General features: G+C 42.0%; 4 protein-coding genes across 4 annotated transcripts; 2 read left to right on the plus strand and 2 right to left on the minus strand.

Moving 5' to 3' along the window:
* Positions 1-6819: 6819 nt before the first annotated feature.
* On the plus strand, positions 6820-8143 carry LOC112557110. The gene is made up of 2 exons (XM_025226790.1): positions 6820-7759; positions 8130-8143. The coding sequence occupies exons 1-2, from the start codon at positions 6820-6822 to the stop codon at positions 8141-8143; spliced, it is 954 nt and encodes a 317-aa protein (XP_025082575.1).
* Positions 8144-10019: 1876 nt separating this feature from the next.
* LOC112558618 lies at positions 10020-14753 on the minus strand. Its single transcript, XM_025229174.1, has 8 exons — positions 14619-14753; positions 14327-14458; positions 13435-13582; positions 12970-13179; positions 12681-12805; positions 12261-12374; positions 11582-11666; positions 10020-11017 (listed from the first exon to the last, which is right to left on the minus strand). Exons 1-6 carry the CDS (start codon positions 14692-14694, stop codon positions 12325-12327), a joined length of 741 nt encoding a protein of 246 aa, XP_025084959.1. The 5' UTR covers positions 14695-14753; the 3' UTR covers positions 10020-11017; positions 11582-11666; positions 12261-12324.
* A 1290-nt stretch (positions 14754-16043) lies between these two features.
* Positions 16044-22553, plus strand: LOC112576833. Its single transcript, XM_025259611.1, has 6 exons — positions 16044-16532; positions 17997-18050; positions 19125-19272; positions 19699-19914; positions 20606-20718; positions 21343-22553. The coding sequence occupies exons 1-6, from the start codon at positions 16346-16348 to the stop codon at positions 21492-21494; spliced, it is 870 nt and encodes a 289-aa protein (XP_025115396.1). The 5' UTR covers positions 16044-16345; the 3' UTR covers positions 21495-22553.
* On the minus strand, positions 22549-25017 carry LOC112576829 (beta-1,3-galactosyltransferase 5-like). The gene has a single exon (XM_025259597.1). The coding sequence runs from the start codon at positions 23817-23819 to the stop codon at positions 22620-22622; it is 1200 nt and encodes a 399-aa protein (XP_025115382.1). The 5' UTR covers positions 23820-25017; the 3' UTR covers positions 22549-22619.
* Between the last annotated feature and the right edge of the window lie 2913 nt (positions 25018-27930).

Consider the following 27930-nt stretch of genomic DNA (forward strand, 5'->3'; position numbering starts at 1 on the left):
ACAAGCAGCACCTGGTTAAAACAAACAATAAACACCATGATCGCTATCGTCGTTCCTGCTACTGATCAAAGACGCCGCTTTCAAAGGAAAGACTACACAGAGACATCGCTCTACCGCTATCACCATGGTGATGCATCCTGAAGCACTTCGAAATCCTTGATTCACTCCGGAAAGGAAAGCTAAAGGATGTCATACAGGTCACCAAACTCTTGAGGATCGACCTGCCCCAGGTAAAAGCCGACGCAGTAGACCATGGAGACGAGGAAGCACAGGTCCACCAGCGACAGCGCCAGCAGACACACGTTCATGCGGTCCCCCAGTCCCTGGCGCCAGAACACCACACAGCTGATGATGTTGGACGGCACGCCCACCACAACTACTACCGGTTGGATGAAGACATTTATTATGAACACCGCCATTCGGTAGTCTTGGTGAGAGAGGATGTCGAGTGGGTTGTCCCATGGTCGAGAGAGGCTTGTTGAATCCGTGGTTTTGTTCTTCATCGTTGATGATGTTTTCTACAAAAAAGTAATGCGAACAAGGATAATGTGACCTATTCACAACATCTGATCAAACATAAAACATTAAGACAATTAGGTGTAAACTTTGTATAAATAACAAACAACTGATCGTTAACATCATTGCTATTGCTGCTACTCTCCCATTAGCCATAACTACCAAACTCATTGCCCATCACCCAATGCTCATTGCCATATACCCATTATCTATCATCTTCTGCCCAATATCTACTAGTAGTATAGTTTGGCAATATTGCAAAGTCCTTTTTATTGACCAAAGTTTTTAAGGATACAAAATGGAAGCAAGGCGTCCCTGTGACACCCGTAGTCGCTGTGCATTCAGTGTGTGAGTTGTGTTCACCTCGGTGGAGCTTCCACTCAGGCTGCATTGCCTTACCCCAGAGCGACATCGGGTGATGCTGATGTCAACACCTTGTGTAAGAACCAGTTCTCCCCTTATGCATGTGGATTGGAAAACGCATCATGGAAACATTAAGGTCCTAACAGTTTAAAGATCATAAGACAGATCATCAGAAAAAGCATGTCAGTGACCCAGGAGCAGGTGACACAGCACCCGGTGTACATATAGCGGGTATCATTCACAACACATCCTCTTCTCCTCGTCGAGAGTGTCATTCCTTCTCTTTCTCATCTTACGAGCAGGACAAGTAACTTTGCATCATGTAGGTGGCTGATGTCAAGTGGCTCATGTACCTCGGAATCCTGATTACCTCCACACTCCGACTACTGATTAAAGTCACCGCCTTCAACAGAAGGACAACACAAAGACATCGTTCTACTGCTATCCTCATAGCGATGCACCTGGAGGTACTTCCAAATCCTACACCAATACCTGAGATGAAAGCATAGAGTAAGCCACAAAGCTGAAAACCATTCCAGACAGTTTCCAGACTTTTCTGCTTCTGATTGATTGAGTTCAGGAGTTTGCAAACAGTCGACTCATTGCGAGAGCAACAACCTTTCGAGAAGTAACAGCTGGTAGACAATTTGTGAGAGCCATTAGAGTAGACATACACACGAGCTAACATTTGTTTTCTTTGTAGTCTTATTAGAGATTTTTATAATCATTTTACAGTGTACCCGAACTCTGTCGTGTACTCATGAGAAGGATGTCTGGAGGCAGATTTCCAGTGAAGCTCTGTTTGGTGTTTAACAAGCTCTCTAAACGACTTCTTCCTGGAAAATTTGTCAATACAACTTTGTTATTGTTTCCACCTCCACCACACTTTTCAATCAAATATATTTTGTCGCAAATTTCTTTTCAATCGCTCTTTCTTTCATTATAGATTGACTAAATGCTATACATCTCTAGTATTTTCAAATAATAAGGACACAAACCGGCCTGGTGCACACGTTGTTTACATGACCTCTGCCCTCTAGGCCAGGTCAGCAGCGGGGTGTCGGGACCTACCCCCAGCCCCACTTACCAGTTACCCCAGAGTCACGTGACGTGACTGTTGAGACCGGACATCGCAACTCTCAGCCTCAGAAGCATGGACTTTCTATTTTATAGCCTCCGAGTACCTGCCACCCGATCAATTGTTAATTGTCTTCAGGTACGTTCTTTTTCTTGTCAAACCGAGAGAAATCCAAAGTTAAATAATCAAATGTAATTGTTTACCTGCTTCATGATTATATTTTAATAAGGAAAATATTTACATTTAATTCTGTATACAACAGATGAAGACTACAACACCGGAGTGACAGTAAGTGTGCGAGGAACTCATTAACATAATAATCTACAAACAACTATGCAGCAACTATTTATTCACTATTTTTCTGATCACTTCTAATTCTATTTATCCCTACATTCAAAAATTATTCGCAGGTAACATTAAATAAAAGGACCTTTTAAATACTTAAAAACATTTTATAAAACGTGAGACTTTTTTCAATAGTTAAAATCATATGGTGTCTTATTTAATAGGTATAATACTAAAATCTGTTTTTAATTAATTACAAACAAATTTATGATGCTCAGTATATTTTTAAAAGGAAGAACAGTCTTGGATAAGAGTGCAAAAACTAAGACAAAATGGATAAAAATAATTTGTTGCCTTCAGAAATATTTCTTTTATTTTCAATGATCAGAGATTTTATTCTTGTAACAAGTAGTATCTGGTATTTTAGCAGTGCAGACTGGGTATAATTACAACATGTATTTCACTGCCTTGGATGAGAAGGATAAAACTGTAACCGTTGTTTGATGGCGTTGGCTTTGTCATGATGTACATAAGTATTATCTTTGCAATGCTTTCAGTGAAGATAATTTTCTTTCACAAGAATACAATAAAGTTTTTCGCTTTTTGCAGAAATGTGGAGACATGAACAAAATACTTGATACTCAACTCATTCATTTTTGTTTTTTTTTGTTTTTTTGTTTTTTTGTTTTTTTGTGTGACTTACAACTGAGCTTGATGCCCTGTGGTTAGGGCACTGGCGTCCGAACTTAGAGCGCTGTGGTTCGATTCCTGAATAGTGCAGCAAACTTTCCCCAGTCGACCCAGCTGGCAGGGTTGGGAACCTTCTCCTGAGAGGATTGGGGAAGGTAAGTCAGCGAGAGAAAGGAGATGGGCACAGACATCGTGTAAAGCAGGCCCCCAGAAAGGTGATGTTAACACCTGACCCTCCAACGACCTGAAAAGGTCAGTGAGTGACCTTTACCTGACCTTCCCTTGACGTTTTCATATAGCGATTCATATCTACTTTGTACTTAACTGTTTTTAGTGGAATAAACAGAGAAATGTTTTAAGTGATGAATTATTGTCTTGTGGGTTTTGTTCACCGCTAACTTCTTCCCCTCGTCTATCTGCTCTCTGTCTGAAGTGACAAGAGCACGTGACTCCCAGAATATCGAGAAAAGCTGGCAGCCGATTGTGTTAGGTACCCGGCTAAACATTTCTTATTCTTTCTTTCTTTCTTTTCTGTAATAGAGGGGCATCTCCCGGTACGACAGGTCAAGCGGTCCCCAGGTATTTTGAGGGGTGGATACCTTGAGAACTAACCCCGGTGCCGTTGCCCCCTGTGATAGTCACTACCTTCAAAGGGAAGACAACTCAGTCTTTGGCTTTTACCAGAGTGATGCTCCTTAGCGTTGCCTTTATAGCGACATTTCTGTGCACCCTACTTTGAACCACAATAAATTTCTCAAAAAGTTGTAGAAAAGTTGACATCATGCTCGCCATTTCCTCTTTTCCATGAGCCAGTGTTTGCGTTGTCTCTGTCATGATCACGGGTGGTTATACCCGCTGAATACACATCACAGGTGAGACAACTAAAGGTGGAGTGTGTTTGATGTAGTCTCCACTCTGTCTGACAAAATTGTTGTAATTATTTTCTACTCATTCTCGACATGCTGTTCCTCTCCGGGGTACCAGTCATCACAGGACAGCCACACCTACACTGTGTGTACTCAGTGCTTCAGATGAACTACGATTACAGCATTCAACTCAGTAAACAAACGGCAGGAATAACAACAATTAAATATTTGCTTATTGTAGATACTGGGTTTGTTTATCTTTAAACCAGACGAGTTTTGTGTCGTTAGTGTTCGATACGAGCACCATCCCGAGCCTCCAGGTAAGGACGTCAGGGATTTTCTTTTTCTGTCTGTCTGTCTGTCTGTCTGTCTGTCTGTCTGTCTGTCTGTCTGTCTGTCTGTCTGTCTGTCTGTCTGTCTGTCTGTCTGTCTGTCTGTCTGTCTGTCTGTCTGTCTGTCTGTCTGTCTGTCTGTTGTTTATGGGATTCGGAAGTGGACTGTGTATAAGAAGTGACATACGGGTGTCTACCTACTTGCATACAAATCTACATGAGTACAAGAATGTTTGTCAATATAATCAGTCCGCTTTTTGTGCTTTGATGTTGTGAAGGTTGCGACACACAGAATGTCCATACGGAGCTCGGGTACATCGTCTGTGAGCGGCGCCTGGTGTTGTCACGTGGCTACCCACGGTCTTGAACACAGGGTGTGTCCTGGTGTAAGGTACCCAGTCCTTACCTGCAGGCTACAGATGGCGAATATTACTCACAAGAGCAATACTAGGAATATTGAACACAGAGGGTTTGACACCTTTATCTACACACATCTACTTTACACAATAACCTTTACAACCCTCTCTTGTTCTGACCTACAGGTACCCCAGCACCTCCCCACCTGTCTGTCTAGCGGGGCATTGTAACTTCTCTCTATCACATGTATTATTGTGAAGGTATGAAGGTAACTGGTAACAAACTGCCGTTTATAAAACACAAGTATACAAATATGATCAGGCCAGTTCTTAGCCCCCGCGGGGCCCGAGGCAAAGGGCATGTGCGGGGCCCTCACGCCACGATCACACGGTTTTAGTTGGGATCTAAAGTCACTTATCAATCACAAGCGCGGGGCCCTAGGCAGATGCCTCGTCCGCCTGCCCCTAAGCACGGCCCTGAATATGATAGTGTTCTCGTGTGTACATGCATGCCTATGTGTGTGTGGGTGTGTCCGCGAGCACCTCCTGGTCTGCTTACTTGTATGTGGATTGTAGGTTCTCCTGTCTGTAGACAAACAAACAGACGGACAGATGAGTGTTATCATGAGTGTTATCGTGTCTTGAAGATTTTATATTTTACACTTGCACGAGCTAGGTGATCAGTCATCTGCTTCTCCTAACCCTGACAAAGCCGCTAATCATGTCTGTCGCTCATTAACACCGAGCCTCCATCGTATACAGGTGGTGGTGAACATGTCATTAGACAAAATATTGACAGATTATACAATATTGCACACACACACACACACTTACACACAAACACGCACAGACACACACAGAAACAGACAGACATACACACACAGACACACAACCTCACTATATTTTTCCTTTTTTCGTTGCTTCGAGATGATTTCACTACTGAACTTCTGCAGACAGAAAGTTCGACTGTTGATGAAGTATATCTGTGTGTGTGAGAGAGAGAAAGTGTTTATTGTTGTCTTGTTGCTGTTAATTGAAACCGTGAGCATCGGGTTGTAGTTTCTCATTCTTTACAAGAAAACATACGAAGTTAATTTTACAGGAATAAAAAAACACAGATCTTAAGAATGAAATTAGAAATAGATAAGCACATCCCATGGATACCAATAATAGAGGGAAGTTATGAAAGTAGACGAGGAGATATAAATGCACTGATGTCATTCAAGCAAAGCCTGGACATCCGGGACTACAATTAGATGGGAGGAAGAAAATTGTTTATCCAGTCCTTTCTTTGATAATTCGAAGGGCTGCATATTTTTTTATTTTTGTGTTTAATGTAAACACACAGAAATTACCTGTTTCCACGTGTTTTGTAGAATAGTTATCAGACGGCCTCTCCTCCAGGTGAACTAGAATTACTCACTACTATACCACGTGTGTATTTTAAACGGCCGACCGTTATTAACTGAACTCATGTGTAAGCATCTCGGTTCATTAAACATCAGGACAAAGGTATTGATAATCCACTTAAAGAAAGAAAGAAATTGTGATGATTTGTTTCGATTTTTCTGAAGCATTTCTAAATATTATTAAATAAAAGTGGTGAGTAAATAGAACTCGTGTATTTATGAAGCGAGTGTTTGTATGTTTCATCGACATATTATTCCTCCTTCTTCACTTGCCTCTGTGTGTGTGTGTGTTTAGTAGACTGTACGTGCATGTGTGCGTACGTGTGAGTGAAGAGCAACACTCGTCATTATAAAAGTCCAGGTGTAGGACAGCCTTCAGGTGTATCCACAGGTAAGTTAGAGGTAAGTGTACATTGACATCAGCCTCTACTTTATCAAACACTCCATCTTCAAATATTTTTCATGGAGAATATCTGCTTTTATTTCAGGTTTCTGTTGTTTGTTTTGCAGTTATATTTATATAGCACTCCACTCTCAAAGTGCTTCACTCTCTCTCTCTCAAAACCACACACACATACAGTGTATAACTCATTATACACATCGGGTGGATGAAAGAGTAGAATCCGGAAATTAACTATCGACGGTCAATAGATAGTGTCACATTCTGAAAAAGAGGTATATCGGAGCCAAGATACGAACCCACAGCTGTTCACGATTCTGTACATACCCGATTGGCTCGTATTTTCTGACCGCTCGCCTCCTCTTTCTGTAATTAATCTTCAAAGTGACTATCGATGGTTAGTCTTCAGATTAAACTACTTCTGATTAATCTTCACACTAACTACTTGTAGTTGTTTTTCAGTCAATCATTTCATCTGTGAAAGCATTGTTTGGCGGCCAATCACTGATGTGTCACGTGACGCCATGACAACACCTGCTACGTCCAACTTCACGCTGCAGGACGACCAGCCACCCGTAACAAGTCATGGACCAGTCAACCTTGTACTTCTGCTCCTACCTAGCGCCATGTCCTCCACCAGTCCACGTGACCTCATGTCTTACAACGACTACCTGACGATGTTGTCTGTCTTCAACTGCGTGTTGAAGCCTGTCATCATCGCCGTGGGCGTGCCCACCAACGTCATCAGCTGTGTGGTGTTCTGGCGCCAGGGACTGCGCAGCCGCATGAACGTGTGTCTGTTGGCGCTGGTGCTGGTGGACCTGTGCTTCCTGCTCGTTGCCATGGCATTCATGGTGTGTTTCTTCCTCGAACTCATCGACCCCGTCCGCTTCGACGGTCTTTACATTTCTCTCCAAGGACACATCGTTGGAGTTAACCATGGTTTTCGGATTGCCTCCGGGTGTATCACCATGGTGATCGCCGTCGAGCGGTGCCTGTGCGTACTGTTCCCGTTAAAGGCGGCCTCTTTGATCAGTAGTCGTGGCATGGCAGTGATAATGGTTGGTATTGTTTGTCTCACACAGGTAGGTTACTTCTCCATGCCAGCTACCTATGTGGTACGGTGGACCAACAGTACACCAAGGTACGTCTTGACCAAATCGTCTGACTTATTTATGCAAAACCAAAAGTTTTTTACAGTCTTGGAAAAAATCATAATGATGAATGTAGTACCGATAACCACCTTCATTATCACTTGTCTGACCACCGGCCTGACCATGGTCAAGCTGACAGCCGCCATCACGTGGCGAGGGAAGATGTCATCCACCAGTGAGCAGGGTCAGGATCGACACACAGCTGTCAGCAAGATGCTGGTGGTGGTCTGTGGTGTCTACATCCTGTCCTCCATCCCTTGTGTCATGGTCTACGTCTCCACTTTAGTCACAGAAGAGTTTACTCTTCGTGGTCAGTACTACAATTTCTTAATGACTTCCCTTGTCGTTGCTAATTATTTCCCTACATTAACAGTTCCATTAACTTTTTTATTTTCTTCTCCAGGTCAGGACGCTTCAGGAAGTATGTTACTACATTGTGTAGCTGTTCAATTAAAGATACATCTAAGTCAAGTTTTTAAAATCTGCCTTACTTTACCTCAGCATAATAAAGAAATATTTAAAATATTACTAAGCTTCATGCCTGGATACTCCTGACCTTCGACCTCTGTATGTCGATGACAGCAGGAACTCCTTCCTCAAGACTGTCACAGACATTATTTATTATCTTTATATAACAACCGTAAGTGATGTTGTTGATATTCTGATTGTCATGTAACCAGACCGAGGCAGGTGACCAGCTTAATTCGTGTTTGTACCTTTCACTTTACCGTTGTAGGAAAAGTTCCCACGAAAACTAGAACCATTCATATTCTAGGTACTGTAGTATGTGTCATCATTGGGATTTTTGTTTCGCTAATTTATACCATTGTTGCTCTTTTTTATCTTTGACATTTTCTTTAGAAAGTTTGGAGTCTGCAAAAGACCCACCTTTACTTTTGGATTTAGTGTTTGAGTTACCTCTAACACTGGAAGGTCTGCTGTTATACATATTGCTCAACCATGTGTGTAGAAATATCAGGGTAACCAACCGGGTAATTATTGTGATATTTTTCTTTAAGAAAGAAAAACACGAACCAATTTTTTAAATGTTTATTTTTATTTATTTTATTTTTTGTGAGATAATTCTTTATACAGTGTAAGTGTACTCACCGAGATGGAATGGTGTACTCACATTAATTATGATGTTAATCATGCGGGGCTTGATGAAGATAAACTTGCAAAGATTATTAATACAATTTGAGGAGGAAGAAAATGTTGAAAAGCTCAGGGAACAAGCAAATAACGATGACCAGTTACAGGTACATGACCTCACAAGGTCCACGATCAGATTTGGAGAATATATATATGCATCCAACAGAAATATTCACACTGTGTTATTACTAAGTATGAAATTAGAAATACATGAACACAGATCTTAGGAATGAAATTAGAAATAGATAAACACAGCGCATGAATACTAATAATAGAGGGAAGTTGTGAAAATAGATGAGGAGATATAAATGCACTTCCTTCATTCAAATAAAAACTGCTCAGTCCGGGACTACAATTAGCTGGGAGGAAGAAAACAATTGTTTACTCCAGTCGGTTCTTTGATAATTTAAAGTGCTGCATTATGTTTACTTTTGTTTGTAATATGAAGCACGAAACACACAGAAACTACGTGTCTCCATGTGTTTTGTATTTATTTATTTATCAGAGTATCGTTCAGGTGAACTAGAACTACTCACTACTATACCACGTGTGTATTTTCAAAACGCCGACAGTTATTAACTGAACTTATGTGTAAACAGCTCGGCTTCATCAAACATCATGACACAGGTCGTGATAATCGGCTTGAAGAAAGAAAGAAATTGTGAGGATTTATTTGTCGATTTTTTTATGAACTATTTCTAGATGATACGAAATAAATGACATGTGTAAACATAGCTCTGGTGTATTTATGAAGCAAAAGTTTGTATGTTTCATCGGCAGAGAGATTTATACCAAGTTAGAGATGATGACAGTTGATTTCATATTCATCACATATTTGATTCTTACTCATAAAGCTAGTCATTGACATAACAAGTTAATCAACAAACCGAATTTCATAAAGTAATTTGGTTTGAAAGTAATTTGCACGCACTGACCAGCCACAGTGTAGACACATAGACAGTCGTGTTAGGTTGAAAGGAGGATAAGGAAAATGTGAGAAAACTTTTAAGAAGGTTCGAGTTCAAAAAATCAGGGTTTCTACTTTCGTTTCTTCTGAATCAGCCGACTGACGATTGACCACCATGGTGGGGGTGAGACCCAGGGTGGGTGGTGTAGCCGCCTTCAGAACTGTTTTCCGTCACGGATTTGATGTTAATCTTCTCAAAGTTCGTCCCTTACTCTAACGAAGACACATTAATAAAATCTGCGCACGTGTAGCTGATCCCTTGTCCGAGACAAAAACAAGGGTACTGAACAGTGAGAGAAGACAGAATCACAAAACCTCTCCCAAGAATCCAGACACATCATTCAAACCTCTTAAACCAAGCACAGAGTAAATGCATTGGCTGAAAATTGTTTAAAAATATCTTGTCTTTATTTTCAAGGCAACGTTTGTTTATTGACCAGCACACTTGACAGACACAAAGTACACGCATTATCAAGAAAGTATGACATAGGTTTATTGTATACTAAACTGTTGGTTGTGTTAGAATGTGAAGTTAGTCCCGGTATGCTGATATTCAAACGCTGGCATGAGATCCAGAGTGACTTTCTTTGACTCACCAAAACATGCACTTATTATTTATCCCTTGTAAACCTCTTTTTCATAGGGGTACTTTGTGATAGATGCTATTATTATTCTTATTACGACTACAACACCGAATATGTACTGGGTGAATGGTATCTACAATACACGCGAAAGTGTGTGTGAGAGAGAAAGAGAGAGGTTTATACTAATTTAGAGATTGTGGCAGTTAATGTCTCATTTATCCCAGATTTAGTTCTTACTTATATAGCACATGATTAAAACAACAAATACAAATGTCAGGTACATGACTTTTTTAAACACAGCACACATTCAAATCATGTGATAACACCAGGCTGCAGTTCAGAAATACATGTGCTAGAGTTGCGTAAGAATAAAATAATGAAAAGGAAAATGTGGAAGAAGTTTTCAGTTTTGAGAAGGTTCGAGTTCCAAATACTGAGGGTTGCTACTTTTGCCCTCTTCTGAATCAGCCGACTGGTGTCTGACCACCAAGGTGGGGGTGAGACCCAGGGGGGTGTAGCCGCCGTCAGGACTGGTTTCCGTCACGGACTTGATGTCGATCTTATCGAAGTACGTGGCTTCCTCCAGCGACCTGTCAGGTCCTTCAGTGGCCCTCGTCTTCCTGTCGGTGGCGGGAGATGGCGCCACGTGCTTGGCCAGGACGTACGGACGGTCTTGTGGAGGAGGCTGGATGGCGACAGTTGCAGGATGTTCAGGTAACTGATTCTTGTAGTACACACAGGCCACGTCTGGCAGCAGATAGTCGTCGTCGCTGTGGCTGGTGGTCGTCGGAAGTTGGTAAGGAATATAAGGCTCGGGTAACCACGGCTGATGGCCAGCAGGTCGACTGGTCGGACTTTGGGGTACCTAGAAATGACCAGCACCATCTTTATAACACGTGGAAGCACCCTGAACATAGAGTATCAGCCCCTATGTAAACGACTTACACAGCTTTACAGTTCATTAAATATTAAACCGGAATCTGCCGTTAAATACTAAATACACTCTGTAAAGCTATTGAGGTTTTTATTTTTGTAAGAATGTTCATTTATATTGCATCGCTCTGTATGTTTATTACCAGTCCAGCCTTCTATCCTTGATAGAAATTTATACTAATTCACACGCCTACTGACAAATAAATACATCGTATACTTTCAAATAATATGACGGAGCCTGATTTTGTAGTGTCGTCTCATTATTTCTTCATTTGATACAAACATTCATCTTTTAATTGAGATGCAAAAGTTCTGTCTGGCGGCTTCAAAGTAATACATCAATATTCTTCTTTATAAAAGATTCAAAAAATAATATTGTGTAAGTTGTTAATTAATCTAAATTGACTAACACATAATTCAAATGTTTTCACCTTTTTTGCGACCTACGTAAGAGGCGAGAACTAAGTCGACGTGGCGCACACGAGGATTCACGTACCTGAGAGCGATCGCGGATACCCTGGCTGGTACACCAGTCATCTGTCGGTGATGTTGTCTTTCCCGAGCGTTTGGACTCGGTTGTCCTGATGATCAAATGTACATCGAAGTATGAACTAAAAACTACAAGTAACACGACAGAAATGTATAGGAGCTAAATATCACCACAAACCTTGTCAACCTTCCATGATACAAAACTACCAAAAAGGCTGGAAAAGGAATTTTTTCTCACAGCTTCTAATTCCCGCACGCACACACAAGAAATAAAGAAAGCAATATTTATCTATTAACTTAAAAATATACGTGTCGTATTGATTCTGGAATTATCATTTTTACTTTTAAAATAAACTCATCTCATTTTTACAGCAAAAAATATTGTTTAGAAAACGTATTTTAAAAATCGTGGAAGTCCAATAAAGATTTGTAGTTTTTATATCTATGATCTAGTGGCTATTTCAGGTTTTGGGCGAATTTCATGTGCTCAAAGCTTGCAATGTCAATTTTGATACAATTCTGAAAGAGTTGAAGGTTGCAACAGAAGACAAGACTAGGGACTGGTGGGCGAATACATTTGGGGATACTCCTTTTTTTACAGGACAGAATGGTTTGAAGACAGTAGAAGAACAAAGTCTAGAGGAGGTTTGTCCACACATCCTGTGATATTGCATGGCAGGACGTACAGACGATGTTTGAGCTTTCGTTGTCGCACGCAGAGAACGACGATGACGACGATGAGCAGGAATATCAGCGACACAGCACAGACCCCCCAATCAGCCTCAGAGGCAAGGACTCAGCTGAGGAAACAACAGCCACACATTAATACAACCTGCGCATCTTATAACAGGTTACCTGTGTTTAGGTTACCAGGGAGCATAAACAGAGAGTCACAAATCATCGTTCACACCTGAAACCGTTTTAATCAGTCAAATGTTTCAAGAGGGGAGCATGAAATAGTAACTCGAAATAAACAATACTTGAAGCTATTGTTAATCTACTGTATAGATTAAACATATGTCAATAGTAATAATATTATCACCGATGTCAGGGTGGAATACATCGTCACTGTTATCAGTATTGTCTCTATGAGTTCCTCTGCTCACCCGACTGTTGAGTAAAGGTGTTACAGGTACAGTGGTATAGTCTCAACTTGGTGTTGAAAAACTTCTCCGTCGTCACCTGTACATCAGTTGAGCTGCACAGCGGAGCTGTAGAGTTTCCCTTTAACCTGTTTGATGATGATTATTATTAAAGTTATTGTTACCTGTTTATATTTCATTCTACCACACATCTTGCTGTTCTGTTACACTATATTGTGCACACGTATGTGAAATTTTATGATATTTTCTTTGTTTAGTTTTCTTTGTTAAAGGTATTCTATGAGAGACTGACCTGCACAGTTTGTCGAGGTATGTGTTGTCCTCTTGGGTGTTGTCTAAACAGGTTTTGAGTTTCCTCCAGCTGTCCTCTCTAGAGCTGCTTCCTTCTAGAATGGGGGATAACTCCTCATCACCCAGTATTTCCTTGATGGATTCTCTCGCCTGAGTTGAGCACTGGTTGTCCAGAACCCTGTAGCCGCCGTTGGCGTTTTGGTACAACAGACTGCAACAGTCGGACGACTGGAGTGTATCAGGTGATAGACCCAGTACTCCGTGAAGTGAGGTACCCAACTTTACAGCTGCGACACCCTGGGTATGTGGATCTTGTGCCAGTCTACACGACTGGAGGGTCGCACACCGTCCTTCTAATCGCTAGGCTATCCGCTCCTCTTCTGTGATTTCGTGCGTGCGTGTGTGTTTGTGTGTGAGGGAGAGAAAAAAAAGAGAAGAAGAAAGAGAAAGATGGAGGGATACCTACCCACAGATGTTACGGAGCTGAATGTTGTCGCCGGCCAGGATGCGGTGAAGGTTCTCAGACTTATACAGCTCCACGGTACAGGCGTGAAACTCGCTGCACTTCTGTCGCACGATGTTGAGGTTGTCCTTTACATAAGAGTTGTGTTGTCCTGGCAAACCACACCATAAGGTCATTACATGTGTGGGTGGGTGTATGAGTGTGGGTGTGTGGATGTATGAGTGTGAGTGTGGGTGTGAGTGTGGGTGTGTGTGGGTGTGTGAAACCATTTCAAAAGCTCGGAGCCCCCACTCAGTTACAACTGTGCAAGAATCTGATTCTGTTTGACTGTGTGACTGACATGACGACACTAAGTCACACGTGATCTCTGAGTTGTTTCCTCCCCCGGTTACAATCGAGTCTGTGTGTCGTCTGACTCAGTGAGCATAGATGCCCGAAATACACAATTGAATTTAACCGAATCCTTATAACGAGGCCATCTGACTGCTCAAACACGTTTTTAAACTAGACAAGAGGAAGAATCAACCTCTGTAAAAGTATCTACACTATATACAGTTCGTCAGTTAATTACTCTTTCACATCGTAACATGGATAATAAATAAACATGACTAATGATCTTGTAATAACAATGTTGTCAGAAGTACACTTAATGGCAGTATAAAATAGAATTTAGAAATATTTATTACTTGTCATGCTAAACTGGACAGTGGGACAAGAAATTTAACTCAATCCTCTATGACTAATCAGAATGGACAAGGCGGGTACACAGAGTTACATCTCAGTAATATTTACATCCAGTGTTTGATGAAAACACCTTTGTAAACATGATTATAGTTACTTGAGAATCGGTGTAAGAATCGTAGTCTTATCAAAGGGACCAGAGCCAGAGACTAACCTGAGTTCCTCCCACAAGGAGTGCTCATAGTTGCTGCAGTCGTAGTTGCTGTAGTCGTAGTTGCAGCAGTCGCACGTGTAGTTACAGGACGTATTGCTGTCCGTTTCGTCGTGCTTCGACCGGATGTTTTGCCTGCAAAAAGTGTGAAAGTCGGTGTTTGTGGAAAGTAGCTGTATTTTGAGACATACGACATCTTTTCTTATTTGAGACGGTTATTGTTGTTGTGATATCTCACACTATTGTTAGTAAGACCGAGTAAGAAAACGCGAGGAGGAATGCGAGATTCACTTACCTGAAGTTGATGTTTGTTTTTGAGTGACGTGTACAATGTTCATGGTGGTTTGTGTCGGAAATACCGTTGATATCATCGATGTTTATTGATTGCCTACCCGAACAGCGAGGTTGATGGAGAGCTTATATTAGTTTTCCTCAAACTGCTCATCTATGAGGAAGTTAAACCTTCTGTCGGGAGGCTGGCGGGTGCTGATGGCCACGTTCACGTGACCTCTCTAGCAACTATGCTTTCGATGCTGTGCACGCGCGTTTGTGTGTGTGTGTGTGTGTGTGAGTGTGCGTTTCCGTGTGTTGTGTAATTTTTTTGTGATAACTGAGTAAAAAAAAAAAAAAAAGAAAAAAAAAAAAGAAAAAAAAAGAGTGTATGATACAACTTCTCCAGATATAGTTCAATACTCGTACTTTCATTTTCGAAATTCATGCCAAACTACAGTAAAGCGAATGTTCCACGATACTAGTTGAAGTCGATGAAGTGTTTAGGAGTAGAAAACTGCTAAATTTGCAAATAATTTCTTGCTCACTAAGTCAATAAATACTTCCTCTCTTCCGTTTTGCAGACATAAGGCTACAAAATTTTAAAAAGTTACATCCGTGAAGCTGTAAATGTCTACAGACACTAAATAACATCCCTGACTGTGACTTCTTGCTTTCAGGAGTGTCTTGAACATAGATGGTGGTGACTGATGTCTGTATGTAGATGCATAAATCTTATTGGCTGCGACTGAGAAGTTGTACAACAGAGACAACATCAATTAGTTGTTTACATCAATTCTGTCACTAAGAAGGGAGAAACTCGGTTCCACGTTGCGCAAAAACGTCTCCCGCATTTATTTATCTACTTTTCTTCAATCTTTTTAAAAATCTTTTTTCAGAGGGCAGATCCCACTGCTAACATGTTTTGGTTTTTATGTCTTGCGGTTGTTGTCTCTAATTCCCGACGAGGAACAAGATGAATACTTGGATCTGCGAACTAATTCTTCTGCGCTTATTTTACTTCAGGAACAATTGTTACCAAGCTTCTAGAGTGCAAATCCAAAAGTCGCCATTGTGTTTCCGAGTTTTAGTTTCATTTTCCTCCATACATCTCAGTGGGAGTGGATTTACTGAGAATCTGGATACAAAAAGGCAAGAAACAGATTGAATACTGATATAAGGTTGGCTTTGACAAACTCTCGGCCTCGAATTCTCTTGCTGGTTGTCAAGATGCAGAGCTAATTATATCCTTGATGGTGAGTCATCACTGATTAGCATTAAAGGTTAATGTCTAAGACTCATCTAACACTTCTAAACATTACAGTCCAAAGCTCTGGCACACTTGTTCTGGCGACCACTTCTGATGGTATCACTCAAAGCCCGGCATCGCCACGTCCTGTGTCTCTGCACAAAACATTTTAACTTCCTCGTCATTGTGTGTTCTAGGAACCTGCTCACAGTCATCCAAACAACCTCATCTGTAAACAACTGTCATAGTGTGACACGCAGGCAGTCAGGCTTCCACGCTGAGGATCCTCCCAGACGTTTGTTCTGGAATCTGGAAACTTCTAGAGACTTCAGACAACAGAGTAACAACATCTCGTGCATTCAGGACGGGAGAAAAAACAAACACACAGTCATCGGAAGTGCAGATCTTCCTGAAAAGCGAACTTCTACACTCACAGGAAAAAAACAAAACAAAACAGAAAAGCTAAGAATCGCGTGATTGTGACTAAAGAAGTGAGAAGAAGGATGTCAGGTCAAACTAATCCACTAACCAGTCCCCCCCAGGAGACCTCTAGCAGCCACACAAAGACCCTGGAGACAAGGAGGGGAGCTGACACTCCTCCACGGACACAGACCGAAGGTTGTGATGACGAGGACGATTGTGGCAGCAGCAATAACTATGACAACAATGTGGGAAATGATGTGAATACAGGTTAGTGAGGTGTAAACACACACAATATATATATACAGTGATACCTCGGTTCTCGAACGCCTTGGTTTTCGACCAAATCGGTATTCGACCAGGAAATTCGAGAAAATTTTGTCTTGGAATCCGAACAAATATTTGGAACTCGAACATCCGAACGTCCGAGATGAGCCGAGTTGAGCCGAATGGCGTTCATTCAGCCAGAGATCTGTAGGGACCTACAGATCTCTGATTCAGCCCAGCGCGCCTTGCTTGCGTCATCAGTGTGAGTGCAGAGAGAGAGAGAGAGAGTCACGTTTTTGTGGAGAGAGTCATGAAATGTGTGCAAATTGGGCAGAAATCGCAAATTTTGTTGAACAACATCACCCTGATAAAGTGGTAGCAAATAGAGCAGTTAACATTTTTAATGACAATGTTATGTCCACTTTCCGCAAAATTTTGCAAAGGAGAAAAAAACAGCAAACAATTGACAAATTCTTCCGTAAAGAAATCAGACAAGCAACTGCAGAGCAAGATTCTGATTCTCCTCAGCAAAAGATACAGAGAACAGAAACACCCGAAGAGCAGTTACCCTCTGTTTTTATTGAAGAGGACTCCCCTTCAATACAATAACCATCCCCCTTCCCTCCTCCCTCCACATTCATTCCCTCCTGCCATAAAGTTTGGTACAGGTACAGTAAATGAAACACAATTTACTGTACTGTACAGTACATTTTATTTATTTTTTTTTTGTTTTAATAAATACACTTTTATTTCTTATTTCTTGATGAGACTCATGTTTTTCTACATATTATATACAAATTAGGCCAGTAAATAGGCATTTTCTGGGGCTTGGAACGAATTAATCCAGTTTCCATTATTTCCTATGGGTTTCATTGCTTCGGTTCTCGAACAATTTGGTTCTCGACCGTCCTCCCGGAACGAATTATGTTCGAGAACCGAGGTATCACTGTATAGTGCTTTTTCTTTCTCTATACAATGAGCGACTTTTATTGTGAAAGATAAGAAGAAAGACGTGTATAAGATGGCCGCCTGTAGACAGCTGTCATCCTCCCTCAACATCCTCTTACTATCTCATTGTTTTGCTTCCTCATTCATTCTTGCTGCTGCAGTACAATGTTTTGAAACGTAGGATGATGGATGTTAATTACATAACTGAATACATAGAATCTTCATTCATCTTGTGTTTTTGTTGACTTTTTGCAGTCGACAATCAAGATGTTCCTGATGGTCACAATACGAGTAGAAGAAGAGGTTATCCTCATAACAATAAGAAAACGTCTCTTTCTCTCTCTCTCACACACACGTACGCACGCACGCACGATAAGATACACATCTTATAAAAACAGTTTGTCAACATTTTTTGACATTTCCGTCGCTCTTACTGGTAAATCCTGAAGTCTTTTGAAATGTAAGATAACTCATGCTTATAACAAGGCTGAACAACCTGCATTCATCTTTCTCTGTTAGCAAACCGAGACACTGCTTCAACTTCTGAACATGCGAGGTCCTGTGAGGTCTCAGGTGAGAACAAGTATTTTTTCTTTATCTCTCTCTCCCTCTTTCATTCACACACGTGCGCATACATATGACGAAGTTAGTGTTAGTATGCATATACACCAATATAATTTTATTGTTGCTATGTGTAAGGTGTCCCTAGTTACCGAGTTAGGAAAGTCAAGCATAGATAATGCCGATGTTACAGATGATCAATGACTTGATCGAGGAAAACAGTAAAGCAGGTGAAGAACAAGCTGGTTTCAGGAAAAAATTATAGTACAATAGATCGCATACTTACTATAATGTCACTCATGCAAAAGCAATTGGTCAGGAACAACAACAAAAAAAAAAACTATAAGGAACTTACATTGAATTTTGTAAAGCCTCTGTAACAATAAAAATTGTTACATGTGCTCTAGAAGAATGGTGTTCATGGAAAGATGCTCAGAGCCATCAAAGCTATGTATAAAAGTTTTTTAATGGTACAGCAACAGATGGGATGGGGCCGAGTATTTCAAGTTTCCTAGATGTCTTAAACAAAAATTTTGATTTCGCTGTTTATTTATAAATTAACTAATAAATTCGACAAGAAGGTATGCACGGTATTCAGCTTTCCTCTGATTTTATTCAATTAATTATTCTGTTTGCTGGTGATATCGTGCTGGTGATACGGTAGTGGGTCTGCAAAATCAACTTCTTTTTTTTGTGTTAAGTTGCCAAACACCTTGTGGTTAACAAAGATAAAGCAAACCTTGCTGTTTTGGAAAGAAATTTGTTGAAATTCAAATGTCTACGTGTTGATGACAATCCAGATGCCTAGTATGCAATTTGTGTACACAATTGTTGATGGGTTTGTTATGCTTCCACTTGGGCCGATGGACTAGTCAATGAAGGGATTCGCAACAATTTTATTCACAACTTGTCATTTATAGCATCCTGTATTACTGGGATTTCTTATCATATTAACCTAATAACATATTTTATTATTTGTAAGCCATTTCTCTATCAGAAATAGTAAAACAGATCGTTGACAATTTCTGTTGACGTTAAGACTGTTGTTAACAACTAACCATGATGCTTTTGTCTTTTTTGTCACAGACGTGCACAAAGACTATATTGAAAATAACAGACATATAATAGAGAACAAATGCAAGATGTTATACACATGTACCAGGGAGCTGTACAAAACTGAAACCCTCAGTCGTATCTTGGAAGGCGGTGATATCCAGCTCCATAACATCTGTGGGTTAGTATACAACAGCAAACTCTACCTCCACTTTCTTTTGTGTGTGTGTGTGTGTGAATAGACATGAAAATATCCACATAATATTGAATTGCATTTCAAACAAAAATACATACTCACCTACTCACATATACAACACATACGTACATGCATAAATTCTTTTGAATTTGTTTTAATCAGTTTATTTCCTTAACCACCAAGGCATCATTTCAGTCTTTTGATAAAATGTGTAATGAGAGACACAGAAGGTTGAACTTGGTATTGCAGCCACTGAGTTTCTGGCGGCTTTACTGTCTGGTGTACATGACTGGTGTACATGACTGGTGTACATGACTGGTGTACATGACTGGTGTATATGACTGGTGTACATGACTAGCATTACAACCTTGTGTACCCGACACAAACCTCAATCGTCTGTTCTTGTTCCAGTGTACTGACTCAATACAAGGACGACCAGAATGCCACAGAGACTAACAGATGCGGGCCTGAGGCGAGAAAATTTTTAAAAAGGGAGCTAGAAGAGGAGCTGAAGATCAAGATAGAAAAATATAATGATGATTATGGTCCTGATGATGATGATGAGCCGACCTGGCAGAACCTTGCTAACTGCCTAAACAATACGGCGGATCTAGACAAGCTCTGCAGGTATTTTCTTGAGTGAAATAACAATTATTTACGATTTCACCGACAATAGCAACTTTCTCTATGTTCTCTTGCTATCAGTAACAATGCATCTTCTAAAGGTCGTCTCAGACCAGGGGAAGAAACGATCCGTGAAAACTTTAAAGTTCCACTGAATTGTCACATGTATTTGCAAGTATTTACTCTTTTCTTATTACTATTGTTATCATTGTTGATACATGTACACGTTTATGCGCTACCACAATGTTAGGCTTGTGTTCTGAGTGCTAATCAACCACACGAACAATGTAAGTGGTAGAAAAAAACCCTAAAAAAGCTTCAGATGACATGAAAAATAGTCAGACTGAATGTGGGAACCTAAAACTCCAGATGTTGTTCAAATCACCTCAATCTACCCCAAAACAACACTGGTTTCCTGTGACTTTCACCTTCATTACTTCACACACAACTTTCCAAGCTTGGTCAGACGTTTAACGGCATTTGTCTGGGTAAGACTGACCTTTGGCCTGTGTATGACTTAGGGCTGAGTCATCTGCCAACTGTATTAACATCTACTGGCGGCTGACACCTACAGTGAGTGGGTATGTTGTAATCAGGTGTAGCCGTGTAGAGTTGTTTACACACAATACGCAGTAAACATTTCAGGTAAGTGCAGGCAGATGGATAAAATAATTTTTGTGCCATCCACAAACAGGTTTCAAAAGGAGCAGAGTCAGTGCCTCTCTGTGGATATAGAGTCAAAAACGGAGAAGCTTCTCAACACCAGGCTGAGGACAATGCACTGCTACTGCGAAGGTTTATCTCCAGGTAGGTGATACCAGGTGCCTACAACATTTCTTTGAAACGAGGGTGAAAAGGAAGGTAGGAGCTTTACTATGTTAAGGACTTTCTAGGAGATCTATGTGTATTTCTGAGCACCTCACAAATATTTCTAAATATCTTTGTCGTTTGTTGTATCTAGTCGACAAACATTGCCATTCCATCGCCATTTTTGCTTGACGACGACGATGACGATGACGATGACTTAAAACGCGCAACATCACGACTGAGAAAGATGGCATTTATTTGCAGTTAGATAACGGACCAGTGACTAACATTTTGGGGCACTTATATGGGTCTGTTAGCTTTGTCCTCCAACTTGTGAGACACACACACAAGCACGCACACAGTATAAGACTCTATATATATAATTATATTTATTCCCTGCCGGTATCAACTGGGTGTGATACTATGCTCACCTGTCTGTCCTACCTATCATCCGATCACATGCTTCTGCAAGGGGTGGCTGTAGAGAATTGAGAGACACCGGCATTGCAGGTGTTAACAGAAAGGTATTGCAATCAGGTCTTTCTATGTTCCCCTGTTACTATCTAGACAGAGATCAGTTACTGTAACTCATGTTCCCATAACTTGTCTCCTTTGTTTTCTCAGCCAGGTCCTTACCTCTAGTACCGCTGGTTGCCGGGGTCTGCGGCGGGGCGCTGGTGTTGTTGGTCATCTTCATCATTTTCCTCCTCTTGCGACGGCGCAAGCTCAGAGGTGAGTTGTATAAACACGATGACAGCCAACATGTCAACCTGTAAACATTCCACCTGCAACACCGACACGACCAGCTCTCTAGTCAACCTCGGGTCTCGCTACGACAAACGGCCGCCACGCGCTCCGTGACTACTTTACCTTTGAAAGTGCGAGGCCAATGTCTTATCTCTATTTTGTACGACCTTTGTATAAACGAAGGAAGACTAACAACCCGACTTCTTTTCAACCCAACGAGTCAGTTCCGCATGAATGGAAAACATATTCTGCATCTATTTTCATCATGTAATGGCTGTTTTGAAAACAAAGAATTCACCCATCATCTCGAAAAAGTTGTACCTTTTGAAGAAACAGCAGCTACATATGTGGAGAATCCCAGAATAAGACTGCACCTGAGTGTATACTGTGAACATCCGGCATTGGAGACATCCCTCGCCTCTTAAGGTAAGTATTCACGTCGCAAATACAGAGAATTGATAGATTAGGAAAACTTTTTTCACCTCGTGATGGCCATTGCAACCACACAAATTTTTCGAGACTTTCTTAGGACTGGAACATCATAATTGATTTATTCTGCCCAGCATTATCCATTAACCCCTAGGACATAGTATCCTGTACCTTTGATATTTTGAAACGTCAACAACTAATATTTTTTCACTTTCTGTCACTTCTAGGTTGAGCCCAGTCTAGAAAGCTCAAGAACGAGAACTAACAGAAAGTCTGAAATGCGAGAGCAGCAGCAGAAGCATTGACAACTAAAAGTTGACAAAGACTGTGATTTCTGTTGATAACCCTGGATGTAAGAAGACATTGAAAATAATGGATTTTATTTATTGGGAGTCGCCTACTGCCTAGCTTGTTATCTTGAAAGTCTTTTTAAAAGCATGTCTTATTATTACCTTTCTCTACATCAGAAAATAACGATGATTTAATATTTTTCAGAAATGAAAGTCACACGCACTGAAGAGACTGCACAGTACGACGTAGGTGTTGTTGGACACTGGAGCATTATAAAATGTGGACCTCCACTTCCTGCTGGAATTAGATGAGAATGATTTTTAAGACCATGCTAATTAGTAAGCGACTATGCATACCTGTGTGTGTGTGTGTGTCAACCATCCTTGTAGTGTCTAGTGATGTGTGATGCTGCAGAATGTGTACATGATTTGTTGCTAGTCATGGCCTCTTTCTTGGTAGCACGCCGTCCAGTTACCTGTACGTAAAATGAGATGAATTTCCGAATACAGCTTGTAAAACTCGTTTGCTGTCAAATTCACAGCCGTCACACGCGAGTTGATCGCCATCTCACAAGGTGACGGACGCTTGGACATCCAGAAAGAAAAACCCTCGTGAGCCACACGGCGTATCCCGGCACGCTTTGCGAGAATGCCGGTGACGTAGACGTCCTCCAGGTGCAGGTAGTCCGAGTTGCGGCTGGCGAGCAGGATGGCTCTGGCCGCCGTCACGCTCATCACGTAGCCGCCTCCGAAGACGTAGGTCGGGTAGACGTCGCTCGGGTAGTCCAGGTAGGTGACGAACCACTTGTCGGCGGGGTCCCGCACGACGGAAGAGTTGACGCACACGGCCCCCGCGATGCTGTAGTCGTCCCCCAGCGCGTGGCTGCGCAGCGCGTGCAGTAGGTACGGCACGTTGACGTAGGTGTCGTCGTCCGTCTTCATGACGTAGCGCGCGCGCGGGGCGTTCCGCGCGGACCACGAGAGGGCGCTCAGAACTTTGCGCGACAAGTTGAAGTAGGTGTCGGCCAGGTCAGTTTTGATGACATCGCTGTGCAGCTCCTGCTCTCTGGCGATGATGCTGTCCCAGCCGTCGTCTTGGCCGACGAAGAACCGGACCAGAACCTTGGCGCTGTCGAGGTTCAAGCCCCACGTCCGTCGAACAGCCAGGCGCAGCTGAGTGTTTTCTGGTTTCGAGCACACGACGACAACCAAGAAAGGGTCCCAGTCGATCTTGCTTGTCCTGGGTGGCCAAGACGACACGACAGACGACTGTGAAACCACACCAAGTTCAGCCACGTGAGCTGCTGAAAACCTTTGACCCGGCATTCTGGGAATGGATGCCGAACCATTGACCTCTGAAACCCATTCGTTTCTGCTTAAATGCTGGAGGTTAGAGCAGGGCCGGCCGCTGCACGGACGGTATTCTGGGAGGTCTGATGCTGGACCAGAGCTTACGACCAGAGTGGATGTTTTCAGACGCTGCTTTCTGGTAAACAAACCGTTATGCGAATGCTGCACTGCTGCAGCGCTGTTGAATTCGTACAGCAGCTTCAGTACCGAGCCGACCACAGCCAGAAGACTCAAGATGATGACCGGTCTGCGTGATCTGTTGAACCACTTCCAGCTTCCTCGCATTATCACAGGCCCGAAGTCATCCAGCTAACAGAGGGAGGGAAAAAAAACAACTAATGGGGGTGACTGCTCAAATACTTGGCTGACTACTGGCGATGCTCTGCTTATGTATTTTCTATTTTTATGTCTGGAGTTACAAGAACGTTCTCGTTCGCTCAAGAACGAATATTCGCCTCGCAAAAGACAGTGTCCGAACATCTGGTCTGACACTTATGAAGAGAAAAGACACTTGATTTCAAGATACAACAAAGTAAGTGTCCCGGATGGATGGTCGAACAGATCTTCCGTGGAGAAAGTCGATTATGTGTTAGAAAGTGTCCTGGCTTGTGAATCGAACTCTTCCCGGATAGGGGACGTAGATTCACAAACACTTACTCTTAGCACGTGCTGATCCAAAGTTCAGAGTTCACAGGCCGGCACATCAATGAGCATGTCCTTCAGTGGCACGATCTTGACTTGGCACAATGCCTCCTCACTCATACACTATTGTAACCTGATCTTCCTGATGCCAGTATTGATCATTTATTTACTGTCATCACCAATAAAGTCCAGGCTTGCCAGTTGCATCACAATGAAACAACTGAAAACGACTCACGAACAGCAATAACACTGGCGAGTCTATTGTCCATCATCTTTTGTACATGGCCGAAACGTTCTTAGAGAAAGAGAGAAAGGGTGGAAAATTCAAGGCTGAGAATCATGTAGTAGAAATTTTGCCGCTCGATAGACTTTCAGTTGTACAACGAAGCCATGGTCTTGTGGAGCAGGATGTGGTATCGCTAACTGATGAAAGTCGATGATACTGTATTTCCTGTGTGCTCGCTCGACAAGTAGACAAGCCTCAAACTTTGACCTCCGTGGGTCTGGTAGGCGTTCTTCCTGTCGTTCTTATCATTACATCAACAGCATGGTGCGGTCAGCATCAACATTATTATTCTAAATCCGATATCCTCAAAACAATATCAAAACCTGTTGTATTACAGCTTTTTTTAAATGGAGCCGAACAAGCCAAGCTGCATCTTCTGAGAAATGTTGGACGCACACAATTAGAGGACCGCACACATGTTGGTGGAATGTCAAGTGAACGGCCAATTCATTATGCAGGCAGACCGGTGGGAGGGTAGTGGGGGAGAAAAAAACTTATCCTCCCTCCCCCCTCCCCAAACGCTGTTTTCCCAGGAGACACCCGACACACACCGTGCCCTTGATAGGCTGGCGCAGTGCATGCTGGGAGGCTTCCTGCCAGACCCACCCAACGAGCATCGATCCGGGTCTGCACGACGGGTGAACAGCAATCGCACGGCCTCCGCTGTGACCTTCACTAACTCCATGCCACCCAACCTACTCCCCTTCCGGCTCCCTCCCCCTACACACATACACACCTTTTCTTCTTTTCTTTCCATCCCCTCCCTTCCTCCATCCGGCGCCGCCCCTCCACAAGTCTCGATGGCGCGGCTCTGTGGCTTCTGATTTGATGCCAGGAGTTGTGTGCGCTGACCGGAGATCGATCTGTGGAAGTCGCTGCTGAAAATAGAGGTCACATCTCTTTCTGAATGCAGTTACACGGCTGTTTGAAGTTGCCCACGACAGGACGAATCCTCGGAAACAAAAAAAATACATCGAGAGCTTTTATTTGGTCTGACAAAGGTAAATGCTGTTTTGAAATAAAAGGGACTATAGTCTGACCAAAACAGTATAAATAATTTGTTTACATTATTTGTACGCAGGGTCAGGATGTGAGCGCGTATTTCTTTAAGTTTGTAAATTTTGAACTTTACTAGCTCCAAGTATTTCATTGCATCATCGCTCTGCTGTAATTTAGCGGTTTTGTTGGATCCCCTTTTCTTTCCGCTTCAGAAACAAATCATTATTTCCACAGCTCCATCCACCAAAGCAGATGAGGATAGGACGTTTATGCAGAAATCAGTCAAATCGACATGATCTTTTCTCAGGTTTTTCCTCCTAACGGCATTAAGGAGGATTAAACATTATACACAAAGTGCTTCAAGTACAGCATTGAGAACAGTTTTGCGGACGCTCTCGTGTCTAAGGAACCAAAGTTCATGGTTTTTATCGTCTGCAGAAATGTGTGCATTCCTAATATTTTACTCAATGTCTCACACAGTGCATTCATGCCTTTTTTCTCCATGTCATCACTAATGACTTGTTGCAGGGGGTGGGGGGTCAGGTCAGTTCTTTTAAATTGCATTTGAAAATGAATGCGACAGTCTATTCCAACCCCTCAGTACATGATAGGAACTGAGAAAGTGATCAATACATGCCCCTCCCCGCTCTCCAAAAATCGAAGCTGTGAAGCTCAAAGTCTGATGGTCCTCTATAAAAAGTATTTGTCAATGATCGCATGAAAACTATTTTCCCATCAACCCGTGCCATGGAGAGCTTGACTGGGAAAAATCTGCCCACCCAACCCCCTTCCTTCCGCCTGTGGGCCTGTCACCAATACAGTGAAGGTTGGCTGTCCTGGGTTCAACTCTCGTCTCGAGCATGCTGGGTTTTTTTTCTTTATCTAGCATGTTTACATGGCTGATACAACACGCGTGTGGAGGGGTGTGCACAGGGAGAAGAATGTTTCTCTTTACCAGTGTGCGTATAATAGTACATGTAACCATGGAGGTGTATAGGTGGACTGATGTCTGTATGTCGGCCTCTTGCGAAGTGATCCGCGGTCAGACTCGGCGAACCAGAGGCTGATCGTACTTCCGGAAAAGCAGCGCGAAAATGGAAGTTAATGAGGCGTTTGATATCAACAATATAATTACCGTAAGTGTATTGCTTGTTTGCACTATTAACCAATCTTGTATCTATTTAGAACACAAAAGTATTTGCTGCACTAGTCGGAAATCTTTTGTAGGAAATAATAAATAATATGAATCGCATTTACACTTCTAGATCTAGAATCATGAAGTGTTCGCTTATATCAGGGGTCTCAAACACGCGGCCCGCGGGCCGAATGCGGCCCGCGAAACATTTTTGTGCGGCCCTCGGCCACGTCCTCGGTGTATATGTATGTTGTGCTTGGTGATTAACTCCCGCAGTGAAAATTACCCCCGTTATTAGTGACAGAGACAACGTCAACTTATTTTAATAAACTAAACTGCCTGTGCATGTAATAAACTACACTAAATGTAATTAATAATTATAAAAACTTTATTTTAGCATTTAACTGCAGTGACAGTAGTGTTCGTAAAATTTAATGAAAAAACATTTTCTTTTCGTGGTGCGGCCCGCTGACTGGCTGTTACTTTCCACTGCGGCCCACATGCTAATATGAGTTTGAGACCCCTGGCTTATATGCTTCACCTCGGTCTCTCGCTTTTATATAAAATCCGGTATTTCGGTACACGGACGTTTCTGCGCGGGGCACTTCATTTCGGCATTTCACGCGGGACCTTTAGCCGAAGTCAAGTGTGGGACGCCCCTTAGCTCACACATTTCTCTCGCCATTGTATCAATGTATCAGTGAACTCTCTCTCACCATCCCTCCTCATGTGAACCGTTAGCTCACACATTTCTCTCGCCATTGTATCAAAGTTTTTTCTCAAAGCTGTTGCTCATAATCTGTGACAATCAAAGTGAACTGTCTGTGAAGTCTGTGTGTAAAATTTGTTTGAAATAAAGAATTATTGAGTAATCTAGTAGTTTCTTTTGTAGTTTCTAATTGCCGTAACCTGGCAATTAATAAGTTAGTGAGAACTGAAGTTGTAAGAAACATCAACGAGAGGTGGCACGTTGATAAAAGTATAAAAGTTGGGATAAAAAAAAACAAACTGGTGCAAGGTAGAAAAGCGAACCTCGGCAAGACCTGGCGCCCACAGCTCAGTGACTTTCAGTGGATTCTGAATGTTACGTAAATCATAAGACGAAGGGGGATCGAAGGTGTTTGAAACTGTACAAATAAATTAAACGAGTTTCAGTTGCAAACTATATTTAGCAATAAAACGCCTTTCTCAGCCGACTAGTTATGCTGTAAGGTCTGATAAAAGTGAGGCGAAACGGCTTCTACCTGAACATATACTGTCTTTCCTTACATCTTTCTTTTCTCATAAGAGGGGATAATAATATTTAATACTTTCAGTTCATTCCTCCTGATAAC

This window comes from Pomacea canaliculata, linkage group LG1, assembly GCF_003073045.1.
Source record: "Pomacea canaliculata isolate SZHN2017 linkage group LG1, ASM307304v1, whole genome shotgun sequence".
NCBI classification, from domain to species: Eukaryota; Metazoa; Mollusca; class Gastropoda; order Architaenioglossa; family Ampullariidae; genus Pomacea; species Pomacea canaliculata.

What these genes read in the sequence shown, in the direction of transcription:
- LOC112557110 (XM_025226790.1), top strand. Translation starts at nt 6,820, where the DNA reads ATGACAACACCTGCTACGTCCAACTTCACGCTGCAGGACGACCAGCCA.
- LOC112558618 (XM_025229174.1), bottom strand. Translation starts at nt 14,694, where the DNA reads ATGATATCAACGGTATTTCCGACACAAACCACCATGAACATTGTACAC. An exon ending in CAGCTCCGTAACATCTGTGG is followed by an intron (nt 13,180 to 13,434) that starts GTAGGTATCCCT and finishes CGACTGTTGCAG; the next exon opens with TCTGTTGTACCAAAACGCCA. An exon ending in TACCTCGACAAACTGTGCAG is followed by an intron (nt 12,806 to 12,969) that starts GTCAGTCTCTCA and finishes ATCATCAAACAG; the next exon opens with GTTAAAGGGAAACTCTACAG.
- LOC112576833 (XM_025259611.1), top strand. Translation starts at nt 16,346, where the DNA reads ATGTCAGGTCAAACTAATCCACTAACCAGTCCCCCCCAGGAGACCTCT. An exon ending in GATCTAGACAAGCTCTGCAG is followed by an intron (nt 19,915 to 20,605) that starts GTATTTTCTTGA and finishes ATCCACAAACAG; the next exon opens with GTTTCAAAAGGAGCAGAGTC. An exon ending in CTGCGAAGGTTTATCTCCAG is followed by an intron (nt 20,719 to 21,342) that starts GTAGGTGATACC and finishes TTGTTTTCTCAG; the next exon opens with CCAGGTCCTTACCTCTAGTA.
- LOC112576829 (XM_025259597.1), bottom strand. Translation starts at nt 23,819, where the DNA reads ATGCGAGGAAGCTGGAAGTGGTTCAACAGATCACGCAGACCGGTCATC.